Consider the following 22,544-nt stretch of genomic DNA (forward strand, 5'->3'; position numbering starts at 1 on the left):
GCGGTCTTCTCCCTTAGAACTGCACATAACCTTTTGATTTTCAACAAGCAGTGGGGGATTGTTATGTTAGTAGTGCTGTTTTGAATTATTAATTTACATTAGAACTAAGTCCTGGTAATTACTGCTCTTACTCCTTGCTTTAGCTTCCTATTGCTGCTGTTATGTTACCGCAAGTTTAGTAACAACACAAATTTATTGTCTTACAGTTTCGGAGGTCAGAATTTTAAAATCAAGATGTAGGTGGAACTGTGTTCTTTCTGGAGGCTCAAGTGGAAAATCTATTTCCTTTGCTTTTCTGGCTCTGTCTTTGAAGCTTGCAATACAGCACCTCGCTCCCTCTGTCTCACCCCCCTTGTCCCTGACTTTTGTCCCCTAGTGAGCATCCTTGTGATGATGTTGGACCCAAAGGATAATTTCTGGCTCTAAGTCCAATGAGGCTTGTCCCTACCAGAACTCCTTGTGACTTGGTCCTCGCTGTGGCAGCGTGAGGTGGTAGGGCCTGAGGCGAGGTGTTTGGACCGCGCGGCTGGAGCTCCATGAACGTCTGCCTCTCTCACAGGAATGGGTTACCATGGAGTCCAGGCCTTCCTCTGCTTGCACATGTACACTCTCTTCTCTTTCCCACCATGTACTGACGACATAGCACGAAGCCCTTGCCAGATGCAGCTTTCCAGCCCTGAACTTCCCAGCCACCAGAACCTTGCTTGAATAAAATAACCATCTTTTCTTTAATGACACTGTCTCGCGTGTTTCACAACAAAAAATAGACCAAGACATCTCCCATTGTAAGATCCTTAGTCACGTCCTTTTTTCCATATAAATCATATCGACAGGCTCCTGAGATTAGGATTTGGACACCTCAGGGGCCACAGTCAGTTTAATATGCACTAATCTTACCGTTGCTAATTACTATTGCTTTTACTACCACTGTATAAAATGTGGTTGTATTCCGGGAGCTAGACCCTGTAAACCTGCTTTGCATTATCCGAATTCTCATGCCAAGTACTAGAACTGTATAAAAAACTTAGTGAGACCTTGTCTCAAGTATCTTAAAAAGGTGGGGGTATAGTTCTCTAGTAGGATCATATGCCTGGGATGTGTGAGATTCTGAGTTCAATTCTCAGTACTGTAAAACAAAGCAGTTCTTGAACAGGCTTGAAACTAAGCCATTACTTTCTGATAAGTAATATATCACAAAATTGAGTAATAATTCCCAACAATCTACATTCCCACATTGGTCTAGCACTGACTTACATTATGTCTACAAGTTAATTTTAAGACCGCAAAAGATGTAATTTTAGAAAAATGTAGTCATACATCTATAGTCTTATGAGTAGAAATCTGCATTTAGGAGGAATCCAGCTGTATTTAGAAATGACTAAAGTTTATAGAGGATCGGGGTTCAATTAGCTTAACTCCTTGAGACCAATACTAGTTAGATTTATGGTTGTTACCCTTAAATAGAAGTTAACTGCCTCCAGTTTAGAAAGTATGATTAAAACCCTCGAACAAGATACTATTAATTGCCTAACCTTCAAATGGATTTTTTTCCTTTCGTTAGAAATGTCTTGGTTAATGGCCAAAAATCCATCACTGCTGCTCAAAATGCAATGTATATACTGATGACTGCATAGGAACTTATAGTGGAGTACATTAGCATGCAAGCAGGTGGCATCTCTGTAGCTAGAATACTCTTGCCACTACTTCTTTAAGACAGCCCTTAATGTTCTGTGAAACATTTGGAAATGTAATTCTACTATGTGTAACACAGGACATACCAAATGATAATTCAGCATCTAAAGGTTTTAAGCATTAGAAGGGTTAAACTTGGTTGAGCCTTTTGGCTAACTTACAGCTATTTTAAAATTGGATATAATTAAGGAACTACACTTATAAATTATTTGAACTTGAATATAGAAAGTCTAGCCTGGTGGTTCCCAGCCTAACTGGACTCCGGCATCATACGGGAATTATTAGCACAGGAGTCCATTAACCCATTTGAGGACCAAATGCCTGTATCCCACACAGCAAATGTAAATATATATGGTTGTGATGAGTAACATAATTTGGCTTTAAAAAAATCATTGAATTCATAGTAGCTTTTGGTCTTTTGTATTTCATTACTTATTAGGTACTGAAGTACAAGTAAGCTGTCACTAAGATCTGTAAAATTCTGACATACTGAAAATGGTTGGACACTTCCATTAGCTTGAAGAATTTAGCAAGAATTCACAGAACATTTCTAACACTTTGATTCATATACAATTATAGTTAACTACTTGAATATCTTTTGGGATATTTGTGTAGAATTATCAGATAACAGCTAGTTGGAAGCTTTAACCAATAAAATACAACCAATTAATATGCTGATGAGCTGGGTGCTGTGACACCGCTGTGATCCCAGCACTTAGGAGGCTGAGGCAGGAGGATCCCTGGGAGTTGAAGGCCAGTCTGAGCTGAGACCCTGTCTCAAAAATCCAAAACCAAAACCAACAAAAATAATGCTGATGAAAACCTGTCAGTGACAGTTGTGGGCTTGGCACCGTGCCTTCCTCGCAAGCACAAGGTCCTGAGTTTGATCCCCAGTACCGAGGGGGAGGAAAAAAAAGAGAGGAAAAAAAAATGACAGCCTAAGAGTAACTAAGATTAGAAAGCTATAGAAGGTAAAAAAGCAAGATGTTTCACTTCTCTAAATGAACTTACCCGCAATGAGTATGTAAAACAATATACTAGATGGGCTATTATTTTTTGTTTTTTTAGTTTTGGGAGACAGGGTCTTGCTATGTAGCCTAGGCTGGCCTTGAACTCGTGGCAATCTTCTATAAACTTCCTGCATACATTAAAAAAAAACAAAACTGCCGAGTGTAGGATTCTATAACCCTGAAGTAGCTCGGTTTGCAGACTTTTCCTAAAAATCTTGACCAAGATTAAATGAAGAAGTTCCAGCTTCCTGAAATGGTTTGAACTACAGCTGTGGTGGCAGGAAGTACCGAATGCCTTTTAATGTGTTTTAAATCCAGGGAACCGGGATAAAGTTTAGCCTAACTTCACAAGTTATTCTCACTTAGAGATGTACAGTACTGTTACAAAAATTTAGAAGTCATTACACCACAGGGAAAGATGCTCATATGTACTAGTCAGACTTTTAGTTTACCAAACTCTAGGTGACTGACAGCCTAGAATTCCTTTTTAAAATTTCCTTCACGTGAAGGGCACTATGACATTTTTTTCTACAGTTGAGTCCTTTTCCCCCAAATAAGTAGCTAAAAAAATATTTTTCCTTGTGACTTCCAGTTGACTGATACATACTTTCTGTGGATTCCCAGAGCAGCAAAGTTTAAGCAGCATGTTTCTGACAGATGTGTTCAGTCACATACACATTTACTCAACCAACCAAACACAGCCGCCACTCACCCATGGTCAGCCTACCTCCGTCTGCCACCCAGCCAACATTACAGATGACCTATATGGTAAACTGGTACTGCAAACGGAGACAAAACACCAAGTTTTAAAGAATTACCGTAACTTTTATTTTTGCTTAGTTTTATTAAAAAAATAAATATGTCATAAAGCTTTTGTTTCCTTTAGGGAGAAAAAAATGGAACAACTTTCCTAAAATCAAATAAGCAATGGTAAGGTGTCTTAACTTGAAAAGAGTGGAAACCACTGGTTGACAAGGTGTAACTGAATGAAAGAACAACTGCCACAGGTGCCCGTTTCATGCCAATGGCAGCAAACAACAGGATCAACTAAGGCGAAAAATAAATAACTGTGTGGAAGCCCTGGTAAGTGCTTAAAACAGGCGATTCACTGACACACCAGTATAGCTCTATCTTGCTTTAAACAACACAGAAATTCCTGAAAAGTTCTGGTTAAATAATGTAACCACAAACACACTAGGAGGCTTGGCATCTGAAGGAACTCTGTGGTAAACTACTCTGCGAACAGCCATTCCATGTTAGTAAATCCAGGTATGTGCTTTGCTTAAGTGAAGTACGTCCAGCTGCTACCTCTCTGAACCGAGGCAACACAGCACATTCACCTAACAGTGCTCCAGCTGAGCCAGTGGCACAGCTTTGTGTTTCTATTAAGTAGTGTAAGGTACAGTCAGCCAGGGAACCCAGCTGCATCTGGCAAAGCAGGCCTAAGGGTGGGATGACCACCTTTAACAATAATTTCAACCCAACAATTACTTTTGAGAATCTATTTTATGCAAAGCATGTAATAAATCTTATCAATTTGGTGGAAGATGTATTTTCTTTCTCTAAAATTGTCAGGGGTTAGGTCTAGCACCCTGAAAGAAAGTAATACTGTACTTCTAATCCTAATGACTGGCTTTAACCAAATTATCTGCCCAATTCCTTCAGACTAAGGTGGATGATAATGGAAGAGACCAAGTTTAACCAAGGCCAAAGTTTAACAATGTAATAATCACGTTTCATTTGACTGATAAGTAGAGGATTTTGTTGATGACGAAAATTTTTCAAAAAAATGTTTAAATCCTTAAAATTTTCTCTAACAGGACATTGAATTCCCAAGCAAAGTGCCGAACAGTTAAAAGTCACTGATGTTCTCTGATTAAGCGATGTATCTCTGTTCTGCTGATAGAAGTAAAAATTTCTTTGCACCTATCAAAACTTCATGAATTTATACTACACCAAGCACTGATGCTCTGAGTAGAAAACAGGTGTTGGTAGTGTCACATCCAGTCAGTTTCATCAATGTAAGGAAACAGAATCCCCACTTTGCTCGTATCCTCTATTTGATTTGGCCAAACTTCTAAGAGATCCAAAAAACTATTAAATCAGCCTGTTCAGTTGTTTTTCTTGCTTTTTTCTCAAATGCTTCTAACATTGCTGCCTATATGTACAAGTGTGTATGAAGAGTATGCAAAGCTTTAGTCTTTCTCACACTGAGTACACTAACAACAATTAGTAAATAATTAAAAGAATAAGTGGTCATTTTAAAACCTGCTTTTCTTAAAAAAAAAAAAAATTACACTTTCTAGCACTTAAAAAATGGGTCTGAAAAGTGACCTATTTCTGTCCAATGCTGTTCCCCACCAAGTCCCACCCATTCAAAACCTGCTACAAATGCTGGCTTGTGTTTATACCAAATAATTTAGCAGTACCAACACTTTTCATATGGAAACAGTGTTACTGACTTCTTCATATTGGATAACAAAATAAGGGTAACTCTGGTCATCATTAAAAATGACAAAAATCTGAGGCTCAAAGAAATTATCCACACAAGAGTCATACAGGTCACTGGTGACACTGCCAGGATTGACAGGAGGGGGCCTCCTCATGCCATGACTGCCCATTGTGTATCTGCCAGTCAGCACTTTGGCCAAAAACATGAAATGGACTCCTTTGGAGGACTTCTTAGAAAAGTTATGAGAGTAGCTCGCTTTCTTTGCAAAATAACTGCCTTGTCCAAACATTGTAGCATGCTTTCCACAGACTCGAGGGTCAAAGTTGTGCTTGCAGATTCCATCTACCACATCCTGGGATGTTCCGTGAAATAAATGTCTCTCATTTATTATTCTGTCACGGCCAAACATTTTCCTGTTCATATATTCCTTTTTCCTAAAGCAAAAACACATAGAAGCTGGTTTAATAAACATGATATAGTCATAACCTCTTTTCATGGTTAGCACAATATTAAGGTAGGTGTCAAGGGCAAAAGGCTACCAAAAGATCACACTACAAGTTTCCATTTATCATTTTCATTCCACAGAAACCTTTTTTCTCCTTTTGCCACCACTATTCACTCACCTTATCTTCCATTACAAATCTAATTCTCATATTCACCTTCCTCAGGATCCCTTCTCCTTGTCCAATTTCTCCGATCTGAATGTTCTCTAATCCTGAGCTTCCTCGAATCTTAACTTATTCTCTTTGTGCTACATTCATCTGTGCATTTGAAGGGCAGTACCGAGGAGTGATTATGGGCAAGGGGTCTGGTCCAAGACTGCCTCGGTTCACATCCCAGCACCTTATCTCACTGGCAGCATGATTTATGGCAAGTCACCAAACTGTTCTTTGACTCAGTTTCCTTTCTGTAAAATGCAAACTGTTATAATCCTACTTACAGATCTGTTGTGAGGATTACATGTGAGTTAATATGAATGTATTAAATTCTAAGCAAGCATTTACTATGTTTTGCATTTGACATTAGCTATGTTAAGAAAAGCTCTTTTGAACTTTTCACATCTGACTCACCTTTTATATTTCTCCCAAAGAAACTGGTTTTGGACTCTCAGTATTTGTAAAATTCTATATTTAAACTCAGGCACAGTCTTATGAAAAAGATTGTAAATGATTCGGTAACTTTTGTCCTCTGCAGAAACAGGCACTTGAATAAAGTCCTGAGATGGATGCATATAAACCCAAGTTTCAGGATAAAAGTTTGCTGAGGTGACACCATCTGGACAGATGATTTGTGATGATGAAGTTGCTTCAAGAGGTGGAGGAGCCTGAGTGGGAACCCCACCAAGTGTCCTTAAAACAGAGAAGGAACATCAATGTGAAACATTCAGAAATAAGTACATTTCACGTTATAATTCTCTACTGAAGGGTCCAATATAATTTGTATAGTTTGAATGCCTGCTTAAAAATTCATTAAGATAAAAGAAAATCTTACAACAAATACTACCTGTATATGAACAACTTTTATTTGTTAGCTTTCTATCCTCCTCCCTGTGGAAAAACTCTGGAATGTACTGCTGCAAGGAAAGTAAGAAGCAACTTATAAATATCTTTGCTTTTGAATCCGCCTAGAGCCCTCTTTGCCTATATAGTTCAAAAAACTTTGTTTCAAGGGAACAATAATAATTTATATACTTTCTTCAAACTCTGCTGATCCTAAGCAGAAAAGATATTATCACTAAAGGCAGGAAAAGGAAAAGTAAGACAGGTGGTGAAGGGGAGTTTATAAGGAGAAATAAAAAAGCTTTCTTATTTTTGTATAAAAAGAGACAAAAATCATGAAGCAGGCATTGAAAGACAAATATTTTACGTTTACTTCGCTTTCCATAGCCAAAATATTAATACTACTCAAATGTTTGTTTGGGTTTTTTTTTTTTGGTTTTTTGAGTCAGGGTCTCACTATGTAGTTGAGACTGACCAGGAACTCACTATGTAGCCCAAGCTAGTCTCGAACTCACAGTGATCTTCCTGCCTCAGCCTCCCGAGTGCTGGGATTACAGGTGTATACCACCACGCCTGGCAATACTACTCAAATGTCACAGCTTTGGGTGTGATTAAGATAGACCCAGCTGCCTGCCTCACAACTGCAAGGACCAGAGTTCAATCCCTGGTACCAGAAGGGGAAAAAACAAAACAAAAAAAACCTGATTACTATAAACTCTGGACAACTGAATGCATATAACTGAACTTTTAAACTCAGAAGTGCTACTTTTGTTTTTTTGTTTGTTTTTTTGAGACAGGGTCTCACTATGTAGTTGAGTATGACCTCACTATGTAGCCCAGGCTGGTCTCGAACTCACAGCAATCCTCCTGCCTCAGCCTCCCAAGTGCTGGGATTATAGGCATGCGCCACCACGCCCGGCTCGAAAGTGCTACTTTTGAAGGATGAATTTAGATAAGCAGCAGTTTGGGTAAATTATTTGTTCCAGCCTGATTAAATAATTTTTTCCTATTTTTATTCAAATGCAAATAAAAGGGAAGCAGTATAGAAATCCTGAAACTTAGACCCAGAATTAGGGTCAGAATACTATACCACTCACTCCCACGCAGTGGTCATGAGGAAGTAATGATGCCTGCCAAAATGGATTAGGAAACTGAAATTTTCAAAAGAGCTTGGTGACACAGAGCTTACAACTGCATGCTCACCCATCTACTCTCTAAGAAGCACATCCTACCATCACCTCTTCATAACCATGGTCATCTAATACTAAACACATACCATGAACCAGGCATTTTACTCACTGTTGCTGTCACAATGACCTCTGCAAGATGGCATAGTTATCCCCACTTTTCAAATGAAGAAGCTGAAGTTCAGAAAGGTTAAATAACTAGCCCCAACACAGCTAGCAAACAGCAGACAGAATTTGAATCTAGGACCATGTAAGTTTCTAAACTCATACTCTTTCCATTTCCATATATTTTAGTTTATACAAATGAAACGAAACATTACAAAGTTTTAGATGGAAGACTAGAGTCCCAATGTCAAGTTTACCTGACTCTGATTGCTACCACTACTACCATTACTACTCCTATTACTAATATTATTATACTTTCAAGAGATGGCTTATAAGAAGGTAAAAGTTACAGAGGCACAATTGCCTTCTCTGACCTTTGCCTCCTTCGAGTAAGTGGTTATGCCCTCAATTTAATGAATCTCAAAGTCCTCCGTGCTTACTAGGGCTTACTAAACTCCCCCAGATGTTTGAAGTCCACTAGTCGATTCGACATGATGGCTTTCCAGCATTCATGACCGAAGGTATATAGTTCCTGTCCTCTGGAGCGCTTTCTAAGTCCTGCAGTCCTCTGGAGGCTCATTGCAGATGTATTTTCTGGTATAATGGTACATTTTTCTAAAGAGACTCCCCTTTGCTTTCATCAGAGTCCCAAAGATCTGTAACTCCTTAAAAAGCAGTAATTCTGAAGGAATAGCAGAAAAGCACAGAATATAAATCCTTTACTTTAGTTGCTCCTTCTGTCCCTCTCTGCAAACTCTGTCTACCAGGTTTCCATTATTTTCAGGAACCGAAGTTAGCAACAAAGGTTTCTAGGTTGAGGAAGGGTAATTAATCTGGGCAAGATTCTCCCCTAAACACTGCTCAAGACAAAGTTTAGACTATCTTAGCTTGTACTGAAAATTTAACGCTAACGGTGAAAGAGAATCGACTCCCTTTTCTTCCCGATTATAGTTCTTCTTTTTGAATAGGAAGGAAGTGTTATTTACTCATACAAGCTTGAAGATGAGCCTAGAAAAATAAATCCGATTAATCCTAAAATATTAAACTGGATTCTATGTACAATTAGCATCCGTTTCCACCCACAGATGCTTACTTTTAAATTAACATTCTAATTGGGCTAAATCATAGATGTATATAGTCATGTCTGATAAACTTCTACATTCTTGTTGACATGGAATTTGAATATATATATATATATATATACACACACACACACACATATACACACACACACACACACATACATACATGTATGTATTCCAAACAAAGTTACAAATGTGCCCTTATTTTCCGAAAATGCTTTTTATTCAGTTCACAGTATTCTAATGATAGAGGCTTAAAAGCGTCTTTACCAGTGCCATTCCTGTCTTCTCTAGAGAGGCAAAGTGGAAAGGTTATGAGGCTTGTACAAGGACCTCTGAAGAAAGGGTTTTCAAAATCCAAAGTCATTTTGTGTGTGTGTGTTTTTTTTGTTTTTTGAGACGGGGGTCTCACTATGTAGTTGAGACTGCTCTGGAACTCACTGTGTATCCCAGGCTGGTCTCGAACTCACAGCGATCCTCCTGCCTCAGCCTCCTGAGTGCTGGGATTACAGGTGTGCACCACCACAACTGGCCCCAAAGTCATTTTTTATCATTCTCTTTTCCTTCCTTTATCATTTTGAAAGATATTTCCTCAGCCAACCAACTTCAGTAATGAAAACATTAATTCATTTTACCATTATGGGGAAGGATTCAAAGGAATGATGCCAAGCCTTTTTATGACCGTGAGGTGATTGCAAAGGACAGATGTACTTTCAGCTGCAAGAAATGGACCTACCACCCATTTGAGATTTGCTACTTATGTGACCTCGACTCAAGCATTTTAAGACTAATTTTTTAAAAGCTCCTTTTTTATCAGCTCCACTAAAAAGCAAGGTAAAACCTTTTCAAAAACACTGGGGTTTGTAGGAAATTCATGAATTAAGTCAGCTCCTGACCCCCACTCCAGGCCCTGCCACCACTCCCAATTTTTAGACATCTCTGATTCCGACGACTGTGTCCTCTTTCACACTTTATTTTTTCTTTGATCCTTTGCATTTGAAAACACTTAAAGGAGCAAACAAAAATTTCTCACTGGCTAAGGTCATGGTGTCCAGTCATCATCATTTCTTTTCTTATTCTAATAAAGAGATTAGACAGGGTCTCACTCTGTAATTCAGGCAGGCCTTGGACTCATGGTGATTCTCCTGGCTCAACCTCTAGAGTGCTGAAATATAAACATGCATCGGGCAATCTTCTGAAATCTGCTTTTTGAGACTATTCACCCTCTTCCTCCCCACTAGCCTGGTTTCAGGGTCCTACAGACCCAGACTTGAGGGAAGATAGGACTTTTACATCTATCCATTCCACCCTGGTCAATGAACCTGCTGTTTCTCTGCTCCTTTCAAGATGAAGTGTTTGCTTATTCCCTTTGGTCTGCTGACCTCTTACCATATACATTATTAAGATTTCAGACAGGAAATCTAAAATCTGAAATTTTGAAAACAAAAAGCAGAGCAATTATTTCTCTTGTAAGCCTATATTATAAATATAGTAGTCATTTTGTTGCACTGATTTTACTACTGTGTATTTTTACAGTTTATACTTTTATAAAATCTAACTTTAAAAAAGGAAGTATCGCATAATTATTTCTCTTAGGATTGAAGCACATTGATTTTTCACCATTTATTAAACCCATACACTAATACAGAACTTGAATGTGCATTCTTACTCTCACACAGATGCTACATCTTGCTTGACTGGCTCAGCATGCCAAGTTGCTGGTCTCACTAATGAGTTCTACTGTCTCACCAGGAGGACAATATGTTCCTAACTACTGGATGCTGACACTAGCTCCAGCTGTGTGCTAGTGAAATCCCAAAAGGGGCATTTTTATTAATTCAAAACAAAACAAAAACAAAAACAGAAACTCACAAAACCTTGCAAGGTAAAAATGCCCACATTTGGACTTGGAAGAAGAGCAGATACATATTTCTAAAATTAGCCTTAATACAAAATTTCTTTTGAATACTGAACATTTCAGGAAATGGCAACAGGAGGAGGTGTAAAGCCCAGGGCCCTTCAGCATGCTAGCCCAGTGATCTGGACAGGGTTCTACCATGTTGCTCAGGCTGAGCTGCAACTTGTGATCCTACTGTCTTAATCTCCCAAGTAGTGGGGATTCAAGTCATGCACCATTGTGCCTGGCTTGTTTTTCATTTTTAATGTTTCCCTTACCATCCCAGAACTAAGATTAAGATTCTATCATAACAACTTGAGGAAACTAGTTTGAACTTGAAATAAAAATAGTAGAAAAATAAAAACAACACCTGTAACCCTCAATGATCAGGAGACTAATATTATTTTAGATCCCAAGTTCATAAAATCAAGTAGACCTAGAGCTTTTTAAAAAGTCAAGCTCTATACATGGTACATCTAACTGGATAGCCATTCTAATAGTAATGTGCACCACCTTTCAGTATCTATGAAGCTAAGATATGCCAGTGGGATATCTAGTCTAGGGAATCTAGGGAGGGGAAAAAGAAATGGCACTTGGAAAAACTGGAAGAAAATCTTATCTACAATGGAAAAGCGTGAGTTCAGACTTACTTTTATTAAGAAACTGCAGTCTTAGGAAATATGATAGATACTTTTCAGTGAGTATCCCAAGAAGATATGCCTTACTTAGCAAATGACAATGCAGATGTGAAATGGTGAATTTTTCCAATTCAAATTCACTCAAGGAAGAAATAGAGTATTATTTTGTGGGATTCTACTCAATTGCCAGGGCATCTTATCTGAGCTGAGAAGTCTAATAACATGGAAGGGTTTTGTCTTAGAAGTAGATCTTCATGGCAAGGAAAACTCAATTTTCAACGAAGGAAGCAAACACCAATTCTGTACCTCATTCCAAACATAATTCCTTTCAGTTTTGGAAAAATGTTAACTCTTACTTTGCATGTCAGTTCAAATAATCCAATAGGATACATATTCTCTTAGTATTTATTGTGTTAATTGTAGCTTACTGCATCTCAATTTATTGAAGAACTAAATCCAAAGAATAATTCAGAATTCCACATTCTAGAGGTAATAGCCAAGACAGTGTCTTAATTTAAAATCTTTTTATCTCTGGCATTCAGTAGTTCACCCACATAAAATGAGAGTAAAGATGAAATCTTCTCCTGGACACTTACTGTAAATATGGGAGTAGTATAAAACAAGAGCGGAAGAGGGGTCTCTTTTTTATCTCTCTGCTGAAGAAAGAGTTGTGGAGAATGTAGTGGTTATTCCACATCATAAATCGGACCTCTGTCAGACCCCGAGAACTGGCTTCTTCAATCAATCGAATAACAGACTACAGAACAGAAGGCAAAGAAGAAAAACAGGTTAATAAACAATCACTACAAAAGGCAAAAACGTAACTAAAGGCAGAAATAGTAAACCTCACTAAACATTGCATAACATCAGAGGAATTTCAATAAAGTACAGTGAGTCACATTAATTCCTTTTATATGTACCATTTCCCGCCTAGTGATGTTGCCTATTCAAATCATGGATGTCCATCTTATGAAACAGGTGAGGCTCAGTATTACTGTATTCTATTTTCACCCTTAACAAAATCCTGGAGATTTTTTTGGTTTACATTTCTTAAGGAGTCTTCAGAATGGGAATTAAAGATAATAGTGTACAAACTTGAAAAACCAGGTTCTGAACCTGGGAAACTCCTGAGAGAATAAACAGTGACAGTCTAAATTTTCTGAGGATGCATTTTATACAGCTTCTTATTTGTTTGGAAGGTAGATACTAGTGATTACTTAAAAGAGAAAACTGTTTGTGGTGAGATATGCTTCTTATCCTAGCTACTTGGGACACTTAGAAGTCAGCCTGGACAATTTAGAGACACTGGCCCAAAAAAGTAAAAGTTTGGGAGTGTTGATCAGTGGTATACCACTTACCTAACATGTCCTGTATACAATCTCCAGTACCATCCTCACTAAAGGAGGGGAGGGATATTTAATATTGTATTTTGTAGCAGTTAAGATATGAGGTCACATTCTTTTTTACTAATGCCTTAAAAAAAAAATCAATAAAGTAGACAAGCTCTCCCTTTTGGAATGCTGAAATGAATTTAATCATATTGAAGAAGTCACATTTTTGAAATGGGAAATTAATCTTGAAAGTCCATTTCAGGGTGTTTAACTTGACTGAGGATGGCCATTTGAAACAAAGTAAAACATCATTTTAAAACTTTACTTTGCAGCTGATGAGCTAACTCTCAGCATTTCAGAATAAGGATACATGTGTACATATGACAAAATCCTAAATAAATGATTTGCCTAAGCACATCTTAATAAACATTTTCAAGTACTTCCAGAGATCTGAGCGATTCTATTATACCTTTGACATGGTTAAGTGTGGGCCAGGGACTTAGCTCAGTGGTTCTGGCACCTGCCTCCAAAGTGCAAGGACCCAAGTTTGATCCCTGGTACCAAAAAAAAAAGGTGAAGTGTAATACATACATAGGACTCAATTTTCATAAGCCCAAGGAGGCAAACACAGCCAAAAGTTAAAAACAGTTCTCGGGGGCCAGGGATTTAGCTCAGCGGTTTAGTGGCCTGCCTTGCAAGCGCAAGGACCCGAGTTCGATCCCTGGTACCCAACAAAACAAAACAACAACAAAAAAACAGTTCTCATTTCCTTAAAATTACTGCAAAGGCAAAGAATGGGGCTATAGCTCAGAGGGAGAGTACTTGACCAGCACGTGCAAAGCCCTGGGTTTGAGCCTCAGCACCAAATAAAAAAAGTTAAATCAGAAAATTATTCCAAAGGCAGAGAGAGTTAAGCCTAAGCACTTCACCCCTATAGCATAAGGGTCTCAGGAATGCATTTTAGTTCTCTAACAATAGTGGTAATCTGTTAATAGGTTTTACATTAATGGAAAAAAATCGTTTTCAGAAAAATGGATAAAAAGTTTTACCTGCATCCATTTTACATCTTCTAGGATCTTTGATTATAGTATGTAGTTGTACCCAGTCATTGACAAAAAGGAAGAATGCACAGCAATAAATGCACACCCATGTTTATAGTGTCAGTCTGTAGTAGCTAAATCTTGGAAACAGCCCAAATGCCCATCAACTGGTGACTGGATAAAGATGTGGGTTTTTTTTTTTAATTAAATGCAGCACTACTCAGCCACAAAGAATGAGAAACTAGAAACATTTATAGCTAATAGATGCACATTGAGGCCATACTCTTCAGTGAAATAAATAGGACATCCATGTGTAAATACCGAATAATTTCTCTGGCGTGAGAAGCTGAAAGTGTAAATAGGGATCAAAGTGTAATAGATTATGTGAAAGAGGAAGAAAAGGTCCAAAGGGAAGGAGATGGGGGAGAGGTAGGGTACGGGAAATAAAAGAAGAGAAAGGAAAAAATATGAAAAACAGTAACAAAGTCTTTATAAAGGGAGGGTTGGAAGGGATGAAGGCAGGGCAGGGAAATGGAGAAAAAAATAACCAAGATATAGCATGCAAAGGTACAAATTTTCAGTGATGAATGTCATCATATTGTATATGTAAAATGTACCAATAAACTTAGTGAATAAAAAAATTAAGAATGACAACACAGAAAGACTTAAAACTGTACTTAAAAAAGGACTGTGTAAATACCTCAGGATACTCTCTCCATCCAAAGTGTTCTCTACAGAAGAATTTCCAAACTGTATGGTAAATAGAGGTGACAGTGCTAGAGGGTGGAGTGGACAGCCTTCGTAGTTGATCAAATTCAGTTGTCTCATACACATTCATGGCATTCAAATCTGCCCAAAATTCTTGTCCTCTAAAAAGACCCAAGGAAAAAACTTCTAAATGAATGCATCTAAATATCACACATTAAAAGTATCTAGTATAGTGGGGCGTGGTGGTGCACCCCTGTAATCCCAGCACTTGGGAGGCTGAGCCAGGAGGATCACTGTGAGTTCGAGACCCGCCTGGGCTACATAGTGAGTTCCAGGTCAGTCTCAACTACATAGTGAGACTCTGTCTCAAAAAACGAAACAAAACAAAAAAAAGTATTTAGTATTGCCTATTATAGAAATTTCAAAGCCTGCTTTGGAATAAAAGGTCATTATTCCCTTCTTAAAAAGATCAAAATTCCCAAGTCATAGAGTTACAGCAGAGATATTAGAAACTCACATCATCCCTGGCCTAAGTCAATCAGTGTAATTCCCCACCTTCCCCTCTCCCCTGAGATAAGCCAAATCCTGGCTCAGCCAATCAGGAAGTCAAAATGAAGATGAAGCTGATATATAAATTAGCCACAGAGAGAAAATAACTTTCTCTTTAAATTTACTCTTTCTTCAGAGGCATCAAGTGTCCTGGGCCAATAGAGGAAAATACAATATTGCCTGATAAAAGAAAAAAAGGGGAAAAGTAAAAATATCCCAAATGAAGCCAGAATTGCTAATTCATTCCACATCATGTTTTACACTATGAGTGGAAAGATATTGGCAAAACACAAAGAGAAAAGATAATCTGGATTTAAGAGTGTCATTTATAAGAATATTAGGCCATTTTGTTATCTGGTCTACTGCTGCTGAATTAGCCCTTTCTGTAGTTTTGGGGTTTTTTTTTGGGGGGGTCTCACTATATGAACCAGACTTATAAATTAATTGAATAAAATGTAGGCTAATTAAAACAAGTATTTTCCTTCTCAGTTTAACTTCATCATCTAATGTTTGAAACACTTTTTTTTATTGTTGTTGTTTTTTGTTTTTTTGGTACCAGGGATCGAAATCCGGGTCCTTGTGCTTGCAAGGCAGGCGGCAGAACCACTAAGCTAAATCCCCAGCCCCTTTGAAACACTTGAAGCACTAGTTTAAATAACTGAAAATGCCCATCAGTCTCTTTTTTATGCAGGTCTGAAAATTTCCATGAGAAAATATAAAAATAAAACATATATTAGCAGAAAACCAAGTTCCTAAATTTATTCCTTCACACTTCTTCCTACTTCCAGTGCAGATTTCTTTGTTTTGGTACAGGGGATCAAACTTGGGTCATTGCGCTTGCAAGGCAGGCACCAGAACCACTGAGCTAAATCCCTGGCCCAGTGCAGATTTCTAAAATAACCAGATAACAAAATGACCTAATATTCTTATAAATGACACTCTTAACCATCTATAAGACACACATATTCCAGATATAGTGACATTCACAACAACCAGTACTCTGAAACTGAAGTGTTAGGACAGATTTTCTCAATAACTAACATTTCTTTGCCATAAATTAGGATTTTGAAAAGGTTGTTAACTTTTGCCTATTTGTTGGTTCATACATTTTCCTAAACTCTGCTCTTGATATACTTGTTTCAAGGACTGTTAACGGATGTTTTGTGTAGCAAAAACTGTGGTCAAACATTTGGAAAATATGTAATTACACAAATTAAGTTACTGCAGCTTTCCCTTAGTTCTTTAAACTGCTAAGGCAGATATTGAAGTACTGTATAGTAAGTTTATAAAACATCTTTCCAAACCTACGTCAGTGCTCTCACTTTGCTCATAAGTGCCTATACATATCTTTCAAATTCAAGGAAAATCCACCTCTCACCCTCCCATCCTGATGTTATTAATTTGTGAATTAGGTTCCACTCTATGAAAAAAACTCAAGTCATATACCCAACTGGTGGTGACAAAAAGTACATAATTTGTAAAATCAGTTTGTTTATTTAAAAATTCCTAAAGATCCCCCCAAAACTTGCTTACACAGAGTGTAACAGTTTTAAAAGTAAGATACAATTTATTTTAATTAGGCATGAAATGGAAATAAAATGTAGCTTAAGATCACATTTGGTCACTCGTTTTAAAAGATTTATGATAAACAGTAATATTTAAAAGAAAAACTGTTTCTGGATAATCCTAAAAAAAAAAAAAAAAATCCCTGGAAACTAGAATTCTTCTGCCAAAAGTAAACTGCGTATCAAATTGCTTTAAAATTTTTTCATTTAACTTTAGGAGAATCTAACATTCTAACTGAGAAGAGAAATACAAATCTTTCCCCCTTTTAAGACCATTTCAAGTTTCTAACTTCCTCTTTAATCTTACTTCCCAGCAATCTCCCCAATTATAAGTTAACAAAACCTTAGTATTTTCTTAATTTTTTTGGTACCAGGGATCGAACTCAGGACCTTGTGCTTGCAAGGAAGTGGGTGGAACCGCTGAGCTAAATCCCCGGCCCACCTTAGTATTTTCTTGAAGGAGTTGTCAGAAGAGCAGACATTATGCTAACCTGCAATAAAACAGCCAATGCTTTTTTTGCTGTTTAAGTGTCAAAATTTTTTGGACTTCACTCTAGCAGTTATTTGCGTAAAACTGTATTATCAAAACTTCACAGGGCCAGGGATTTAGCTCAGTGGTTCCACTGCCTGCCTCACAAGCTCAAGGACCCGAGTTTGATCCTTGATCCCACCCCGCCAAAAAAATTTCACAGGTAACGATCTGTATGAGAAACACATCTACAACTGCAGCTCTTGCTACATTCTCTGTGCATTTCGGTGCTTTGGGCATTATGAAATTTCTATGACAAATCCTGATTTATTACAATCAATTGTTCTTTGGATTGCTGTATCAAAGTACTATTTAGCTGTATCCAATTTTTCCTTTTTTTCCTCAGAGTTTATTGGTACATTTTAGGTACACAGTACAATTACATTCATCATTGGGATCTTGTACCTTTCCATGACAGGTCTTGGTTCTCATTTTTCCCCTCGTCCCTGCCCTCCCTTCACCCCCTTTTCCCTTCCCTATTTACAAATGCTTTATTTCCATTTTTTCATTTTCTCATATTTTTTTTCTTTTTCCTTATTATCTTTCCCCTACCCTTCCCACTTCCCCTACACCTTTAGCCCTTTTTCTTCCTGTATCTGATCTTTCAATATGCTTTTCTAGACTGGACAGAGACAAAAAAACATTATCTTTTATAAGATTAATTTTCAGCACCTGCTCTCCCTTAAACAAGGAATTCGTTAAAACTCCAAAGCCAAGTGTTTCTTTCCTCTACAATCTGTATCAGTATAAATGTGTGGAATACAATTGGCAAATGTTCAACATTCACTCCTCTTCTTTATCAAACTATTGTTTCGCATTATCAGAAAAGTTATTAAGTCATCTATGTGTGGTAAAGGTAATGGTGGGTTGAATTAGGCAACACACAGAAAATTAAACAGAGATCGCCCTTGATTTCTAGGGGCTTAAGAGAGTTATAACACAGTATCAAACCAAACAAGTAGTTCATCAGCCTCATTAAATTCATCAATGGCAAACATATTCAGGGAATGAGAGGACAAAGAATAGAATACAAAGCATTATGGGAGAGAAAGTGGTGAATGGCACTCCGCTCAGGAAGGCGCAAAGGTCAGGAAAAAATAAAAGGCTTTATCAAACCAAGACAGCTTTGTGTAAATGAAAGAATTTGAGGAGTAGTTTAAGTATCAGGAAACTTCAGTTGTGAATAAAGGGTTGTGTTGAGAGAACAAGAAAAAAAAGAGCTCTTTGCTTCTTGGGTGGAAGCAGTTCACCTAATTTGAGGAGACATTTTCAAGAGGATACATGGGAGATAAAGAATGTGAACCAGGATGTAACAGGCAATGTGAGAGCGGTCAGGCCGTGAGCCGAGGAAGTCAGTTCAAGGGCTCAGAGCCTCAATGTATAAAGGTGTGAATTTACTGTAGAGTACCGGAAAAGGTAGGAATAAAAGGGCAAAGCAGTAAATACAAAATATGTAAGAACAGATCAAGAGAATTAGTGCTAGGGCCTGACAGATGGAGGGGGGTTGTCTCTGTAAACACAAGATACTATAATCTTGGTGGATGAGAACCTCATGTGGCCTAAAAGCATTCCTACTGAAGGATATCCAAAAGGAGTAAAAGAGGTAAACACTATGTAGCAGGACTTAACTTTTACTAAGTATATCATCTGGCTAAACCAATCACTATTCTTATACCTAGTATAAAGGAGTAAAAGAGGTAAACACTACATAGAGGGATTTAACTTTTGCTAAATATATCATGTGGCTAAATCAGTCACTATTCTTTTTTTTTTGGTACCAGGGATCGAACTCGGGTCCTTGAGCTTGCAAGGCAGGCTGCAGCACCACTGAGCTAAATCCCCAGCCCTCAATCACTATTCTTATACCTAGTATACTATCACGAAAAAGAAAAAAATCTATAACAATGGTTTATTACAATTTTATAAAAATTTATAACAATGGTTCTTTTACTCAACAAATATTTACATATACTAATTAAGACAAAAATTTCCAACATGTATTACTAATGCAAAGCACCAACACCCACAAAGTCAGAAAGTATGGTCCACAAAGCACTTTTTCTGTATGTATTTAAGATGCTAAAAAGAAAATGAAAGCCTATAAGGTGAATGATAAAACACATTTAAACAAGAATCAAACCAATAGGGCCGGGGATTTAGCTCAGTGGTTCTGGTGCCTGCTTTACAACAGCAAGGACCTGAGTTCGATCCCAGTACCCAAAAAACAAAAAGAAACAAAACAAAACAAAAAACAATAAGCAGATGTCAGTGAAACAAATTAATACACCATTTTTGCTCAGATATATCGTTCTCGGTTATATATTTAGGATTGATTAGTTACTGGTCTATGCACTTGGGATAAGATAAAAAAGGCCAAATGGTACAGAACACCAACTGGAGAAAGCAAACCCCTGGCACAGTGTGAAATGTGTATGAAGGTGGTCTGTGGACAACTCACAATGGATGAAACACCAAAGAGTCAGCCACCAGGCAGATCACGGGAGGCAGAACACCACAGGAAAGTGAGCACTGTGCAGAAGCCAACCAGGCAAGGCATGAGAAAAGGGCAAGAAGTACATGGAGTTCATGTGGGAGGTCAGGGTATGTGTATGAGAGAGGTGATAAGAGATAAGACTGGACTGGAGAGGGTGGCTTGGGCCAGATAAAGAAAAGCTTTGTATGCTGGGTTAAAAGGTTAGGGTTTGGTCCTCTAAGCAGCAAGAATCACTAGCGGATTCTTCAGCACGGTCCAGACTTACCTTTTTCTTAAACTTTTTTTTTTAGTACATGTTTTCAGGACATAATGTTTACATTCTAGTATGTGCTCAAGAGTTAACGTCATCATACACAGTGACACATACCCATGTTTATAGCAGCACAATTTGTCTTTTATCAAGTCCAGTCCAATGGTGGTGCAAAAGACTTTTGAGACTGACCTGAAACTCACTTTGTAGCTCAGGCTGGTCTTGAACTCACAGCAATCCTCCTGCCTCAGCCTCCCGAGGGCTGGGATTACAGGCGTGAGCCACCATGCCCAGCTAAGATTGATTTATTTTTGGTAGGGGAGGACAAAGAAAAAGACTGGCACTTATTTGTTAGATATTTCTTACCATATTTATTATTCTATGCTTAGCTATTTGTAACTATTAGAATTGCACATGAGACAAATGATGACAGTAGGGATTACTTCAGAGGCATTTGACAGGCTCAAATGGCATAAAGGACAATTACATGTGGAGAAGGGATCTTGGAGAGTCTAGGATGTGTCCTATGTTTTGATTTGGGTGACTGGATAACTGTGCTATTAAATAAGGCAAAACATGTTTAAAATTAAATAAGGAAAAGCATGTTTAAATTGAAAGGTGATGTAAATAAAATACAGAAGTCAGATTTTAGCAGAAATGCTTCAAATCAAGTATCGAACTTTTCTGAATACTACTTTGGTTACTTTTAACCAGATCAATTAAGACTCAGAACCTTGGCTTCCAGTCTATACAAGTTAGCTGGTTTCTACAAGGACAAACCCGTGACCTCAAACTATTAACACTTACCCTAGTCAGTTAGACTAACCAGTCACAATTAGTTGGGCTGTCTTAGTTTACTGCTGTAACACAAAGTTAAAATAGCTCCCAAACTGAGGATCGTAATGATGGATATACAGATTAAGTACAGTTTTGAGAATATTTAGGCTCTTCTGCTACTGGATTGAGACTGACTTGACAGATGGGGAATGTTTGTTGCTGCTAAAGAAATTTCACAGGCACATAAAATATAGCTGGCTTTTGATATCTGGCTTTGATGTTTCCAGGACTCATTTAATAATGATGGAATACCCAGAAGCTTATATATCCCTTCAATTATGTTACAAAGTGATGAGAATCAAAGCCATAGCATAAATAATACCAACATATTTTGTGAAAGCAATAGTTATTAAGCTTCAGAGAATTATGTACTCTTAATTTTCTGCTGTGGAAGCACAGTAACTGTCACTCTGTTACTATTAAGATTTTGCTAACATTACTTTAAATAGTACAGAGCTGTTCAGGGAGGCAATAAAACTTACCTATAAATGCTTAAATCCAATTCAACATATTTTAATACCAGAGGTTAAGATTCTATATTTAATTTCTACAGAATGACACTGGGTCTTGATATCAACTGAACTTTCCTTTTTGTATCAGAAATAGCTGTAGACAGATAGTCATAAATCAAAATTGGGAGTTTACATTACTCATATACATAGACCTCACTAGCTACAGGGCAGACTAAGAACCAAAGGTTGACTCTGAACTTAATCTGCCTGCTTCTAAGGAGATCCTGTCCTAACTGAGGCAAAAATCACTGAGGCTTGGATAACTCCATGAAACTATTAACACAAAACTGATATCACAGATTTATCTAATCATTCTAAATACCTCAAAAGATTTTAGGGTAGGTAAATACAATGCATTTTTCAGGATCAACTCTTTACAAGTATCTTAATTATACAGCAAATTCTGGCTATGTGTGCTGTTCCCTTGGTCCCACACGGAAAGTCTCACCAACATGAATTTCTAAGAAAATAGTTATTGAGCAGGATGCTGTCTGAAATCAATTTTATCTGTATGCCAAACCCTAAGTCTAATTTACAAAATCTCAGACATCTAGTTAATGGCCTTAAAGTATTATAAAATAGAAAAGAATAAAATGTAAAAAGGCAACTAAAGGGAGGCAGGTAAATTAAAGAATAACTTGTTTTAAAGTTTTTGTTAGTTGTATATTCTCCAAACACAGGACATAGCTTATTGGCCTCAGAAGGCGTTGACAGCAAGACACAGCTGTTTGAATTCATCTGTTTTGATAAACTTCTAATAAGATCGTACGTTGATGCCCCAGTCTCCACCTCCACCAATGCAACCAATAAAAGCAAATTATAATATCTACTTAAGGACAAGAAGCTAACAAAATACTATTAAGCTTTTTTAATTACAAAACTACAGAACAAAGCAAAGAACATAAACTTTCTAGTAAAATGTGGATAAACCTAAAATCTTTCATAAAAATTACACTTATGAGATCAGATCTCACAGCAATCTACTTAAGAGGCATAGGATTAAATTTTGTGCCCTAAAGATACCAGCCTTAACTTTGATCCAAGTTTAATCACATATCCTGAGACCTTATAGAAGATAACTGTAAGTGAGACATACTTCTCAACTGAAGTTTCATTAGGAAGTGAAACTTAATTTCCATAAAAACAACTGGGATAGAAAGCACAGAC

General features: G+C 37.5%; 1 protein-coding gene across 1 annotated transcript in view; it reads right to left on the minus strand.

Moving 5' to 3' along the window:
• Positions 1-3,577: 3,577 nt before the first annotated feature.
• Positions 3,578-22,544, minus strand: part of Tiparp (TCDD inducible poly(ADP-ribose) polymerase) — a 29,948-nt gene continuing 10,981 nt past the window's right edge. The window contains exons 3-6 of the mRNA XM_010636912.3: positions 14,634-14,802; positions 12,159-12,319; positions 6,225-6,503; positions 3,578-5,588 (exon numbers count right to left, since the gene is read on the minus strand). Of these exons, the coding sequence (XP_010635214.1) occupies positions 5,141-5,588; positions 6,225-6,503; positions 12,159-12,319; positions 14,634-14,802 (1,057 nt within the window). The 3' untranslated portion in view covers positions 3,578-5,140. The remainder of the gene's footprint in view (positions 5,589-6,224; positions 6,504-12,158; positions 12,320-14,633; positions 14,803-22,544) is intronic.

Source organism: Fukomys damarensis, unplaced genomic scaffold (assembly GCF_012274545.1).
Source record: "Fukomys damarensis isolate Sample0158 unplaced genomic scaffold, DMR_v1.0_HiC HiC_scaffold_37, whole genome shotgun sequence".
Lineage (NCBI taxonomy): Eukaryota > Metazoa > Chordata > Mammalia > Rodentia > Bathyergidae > Fukomys > Fukomys damarensis.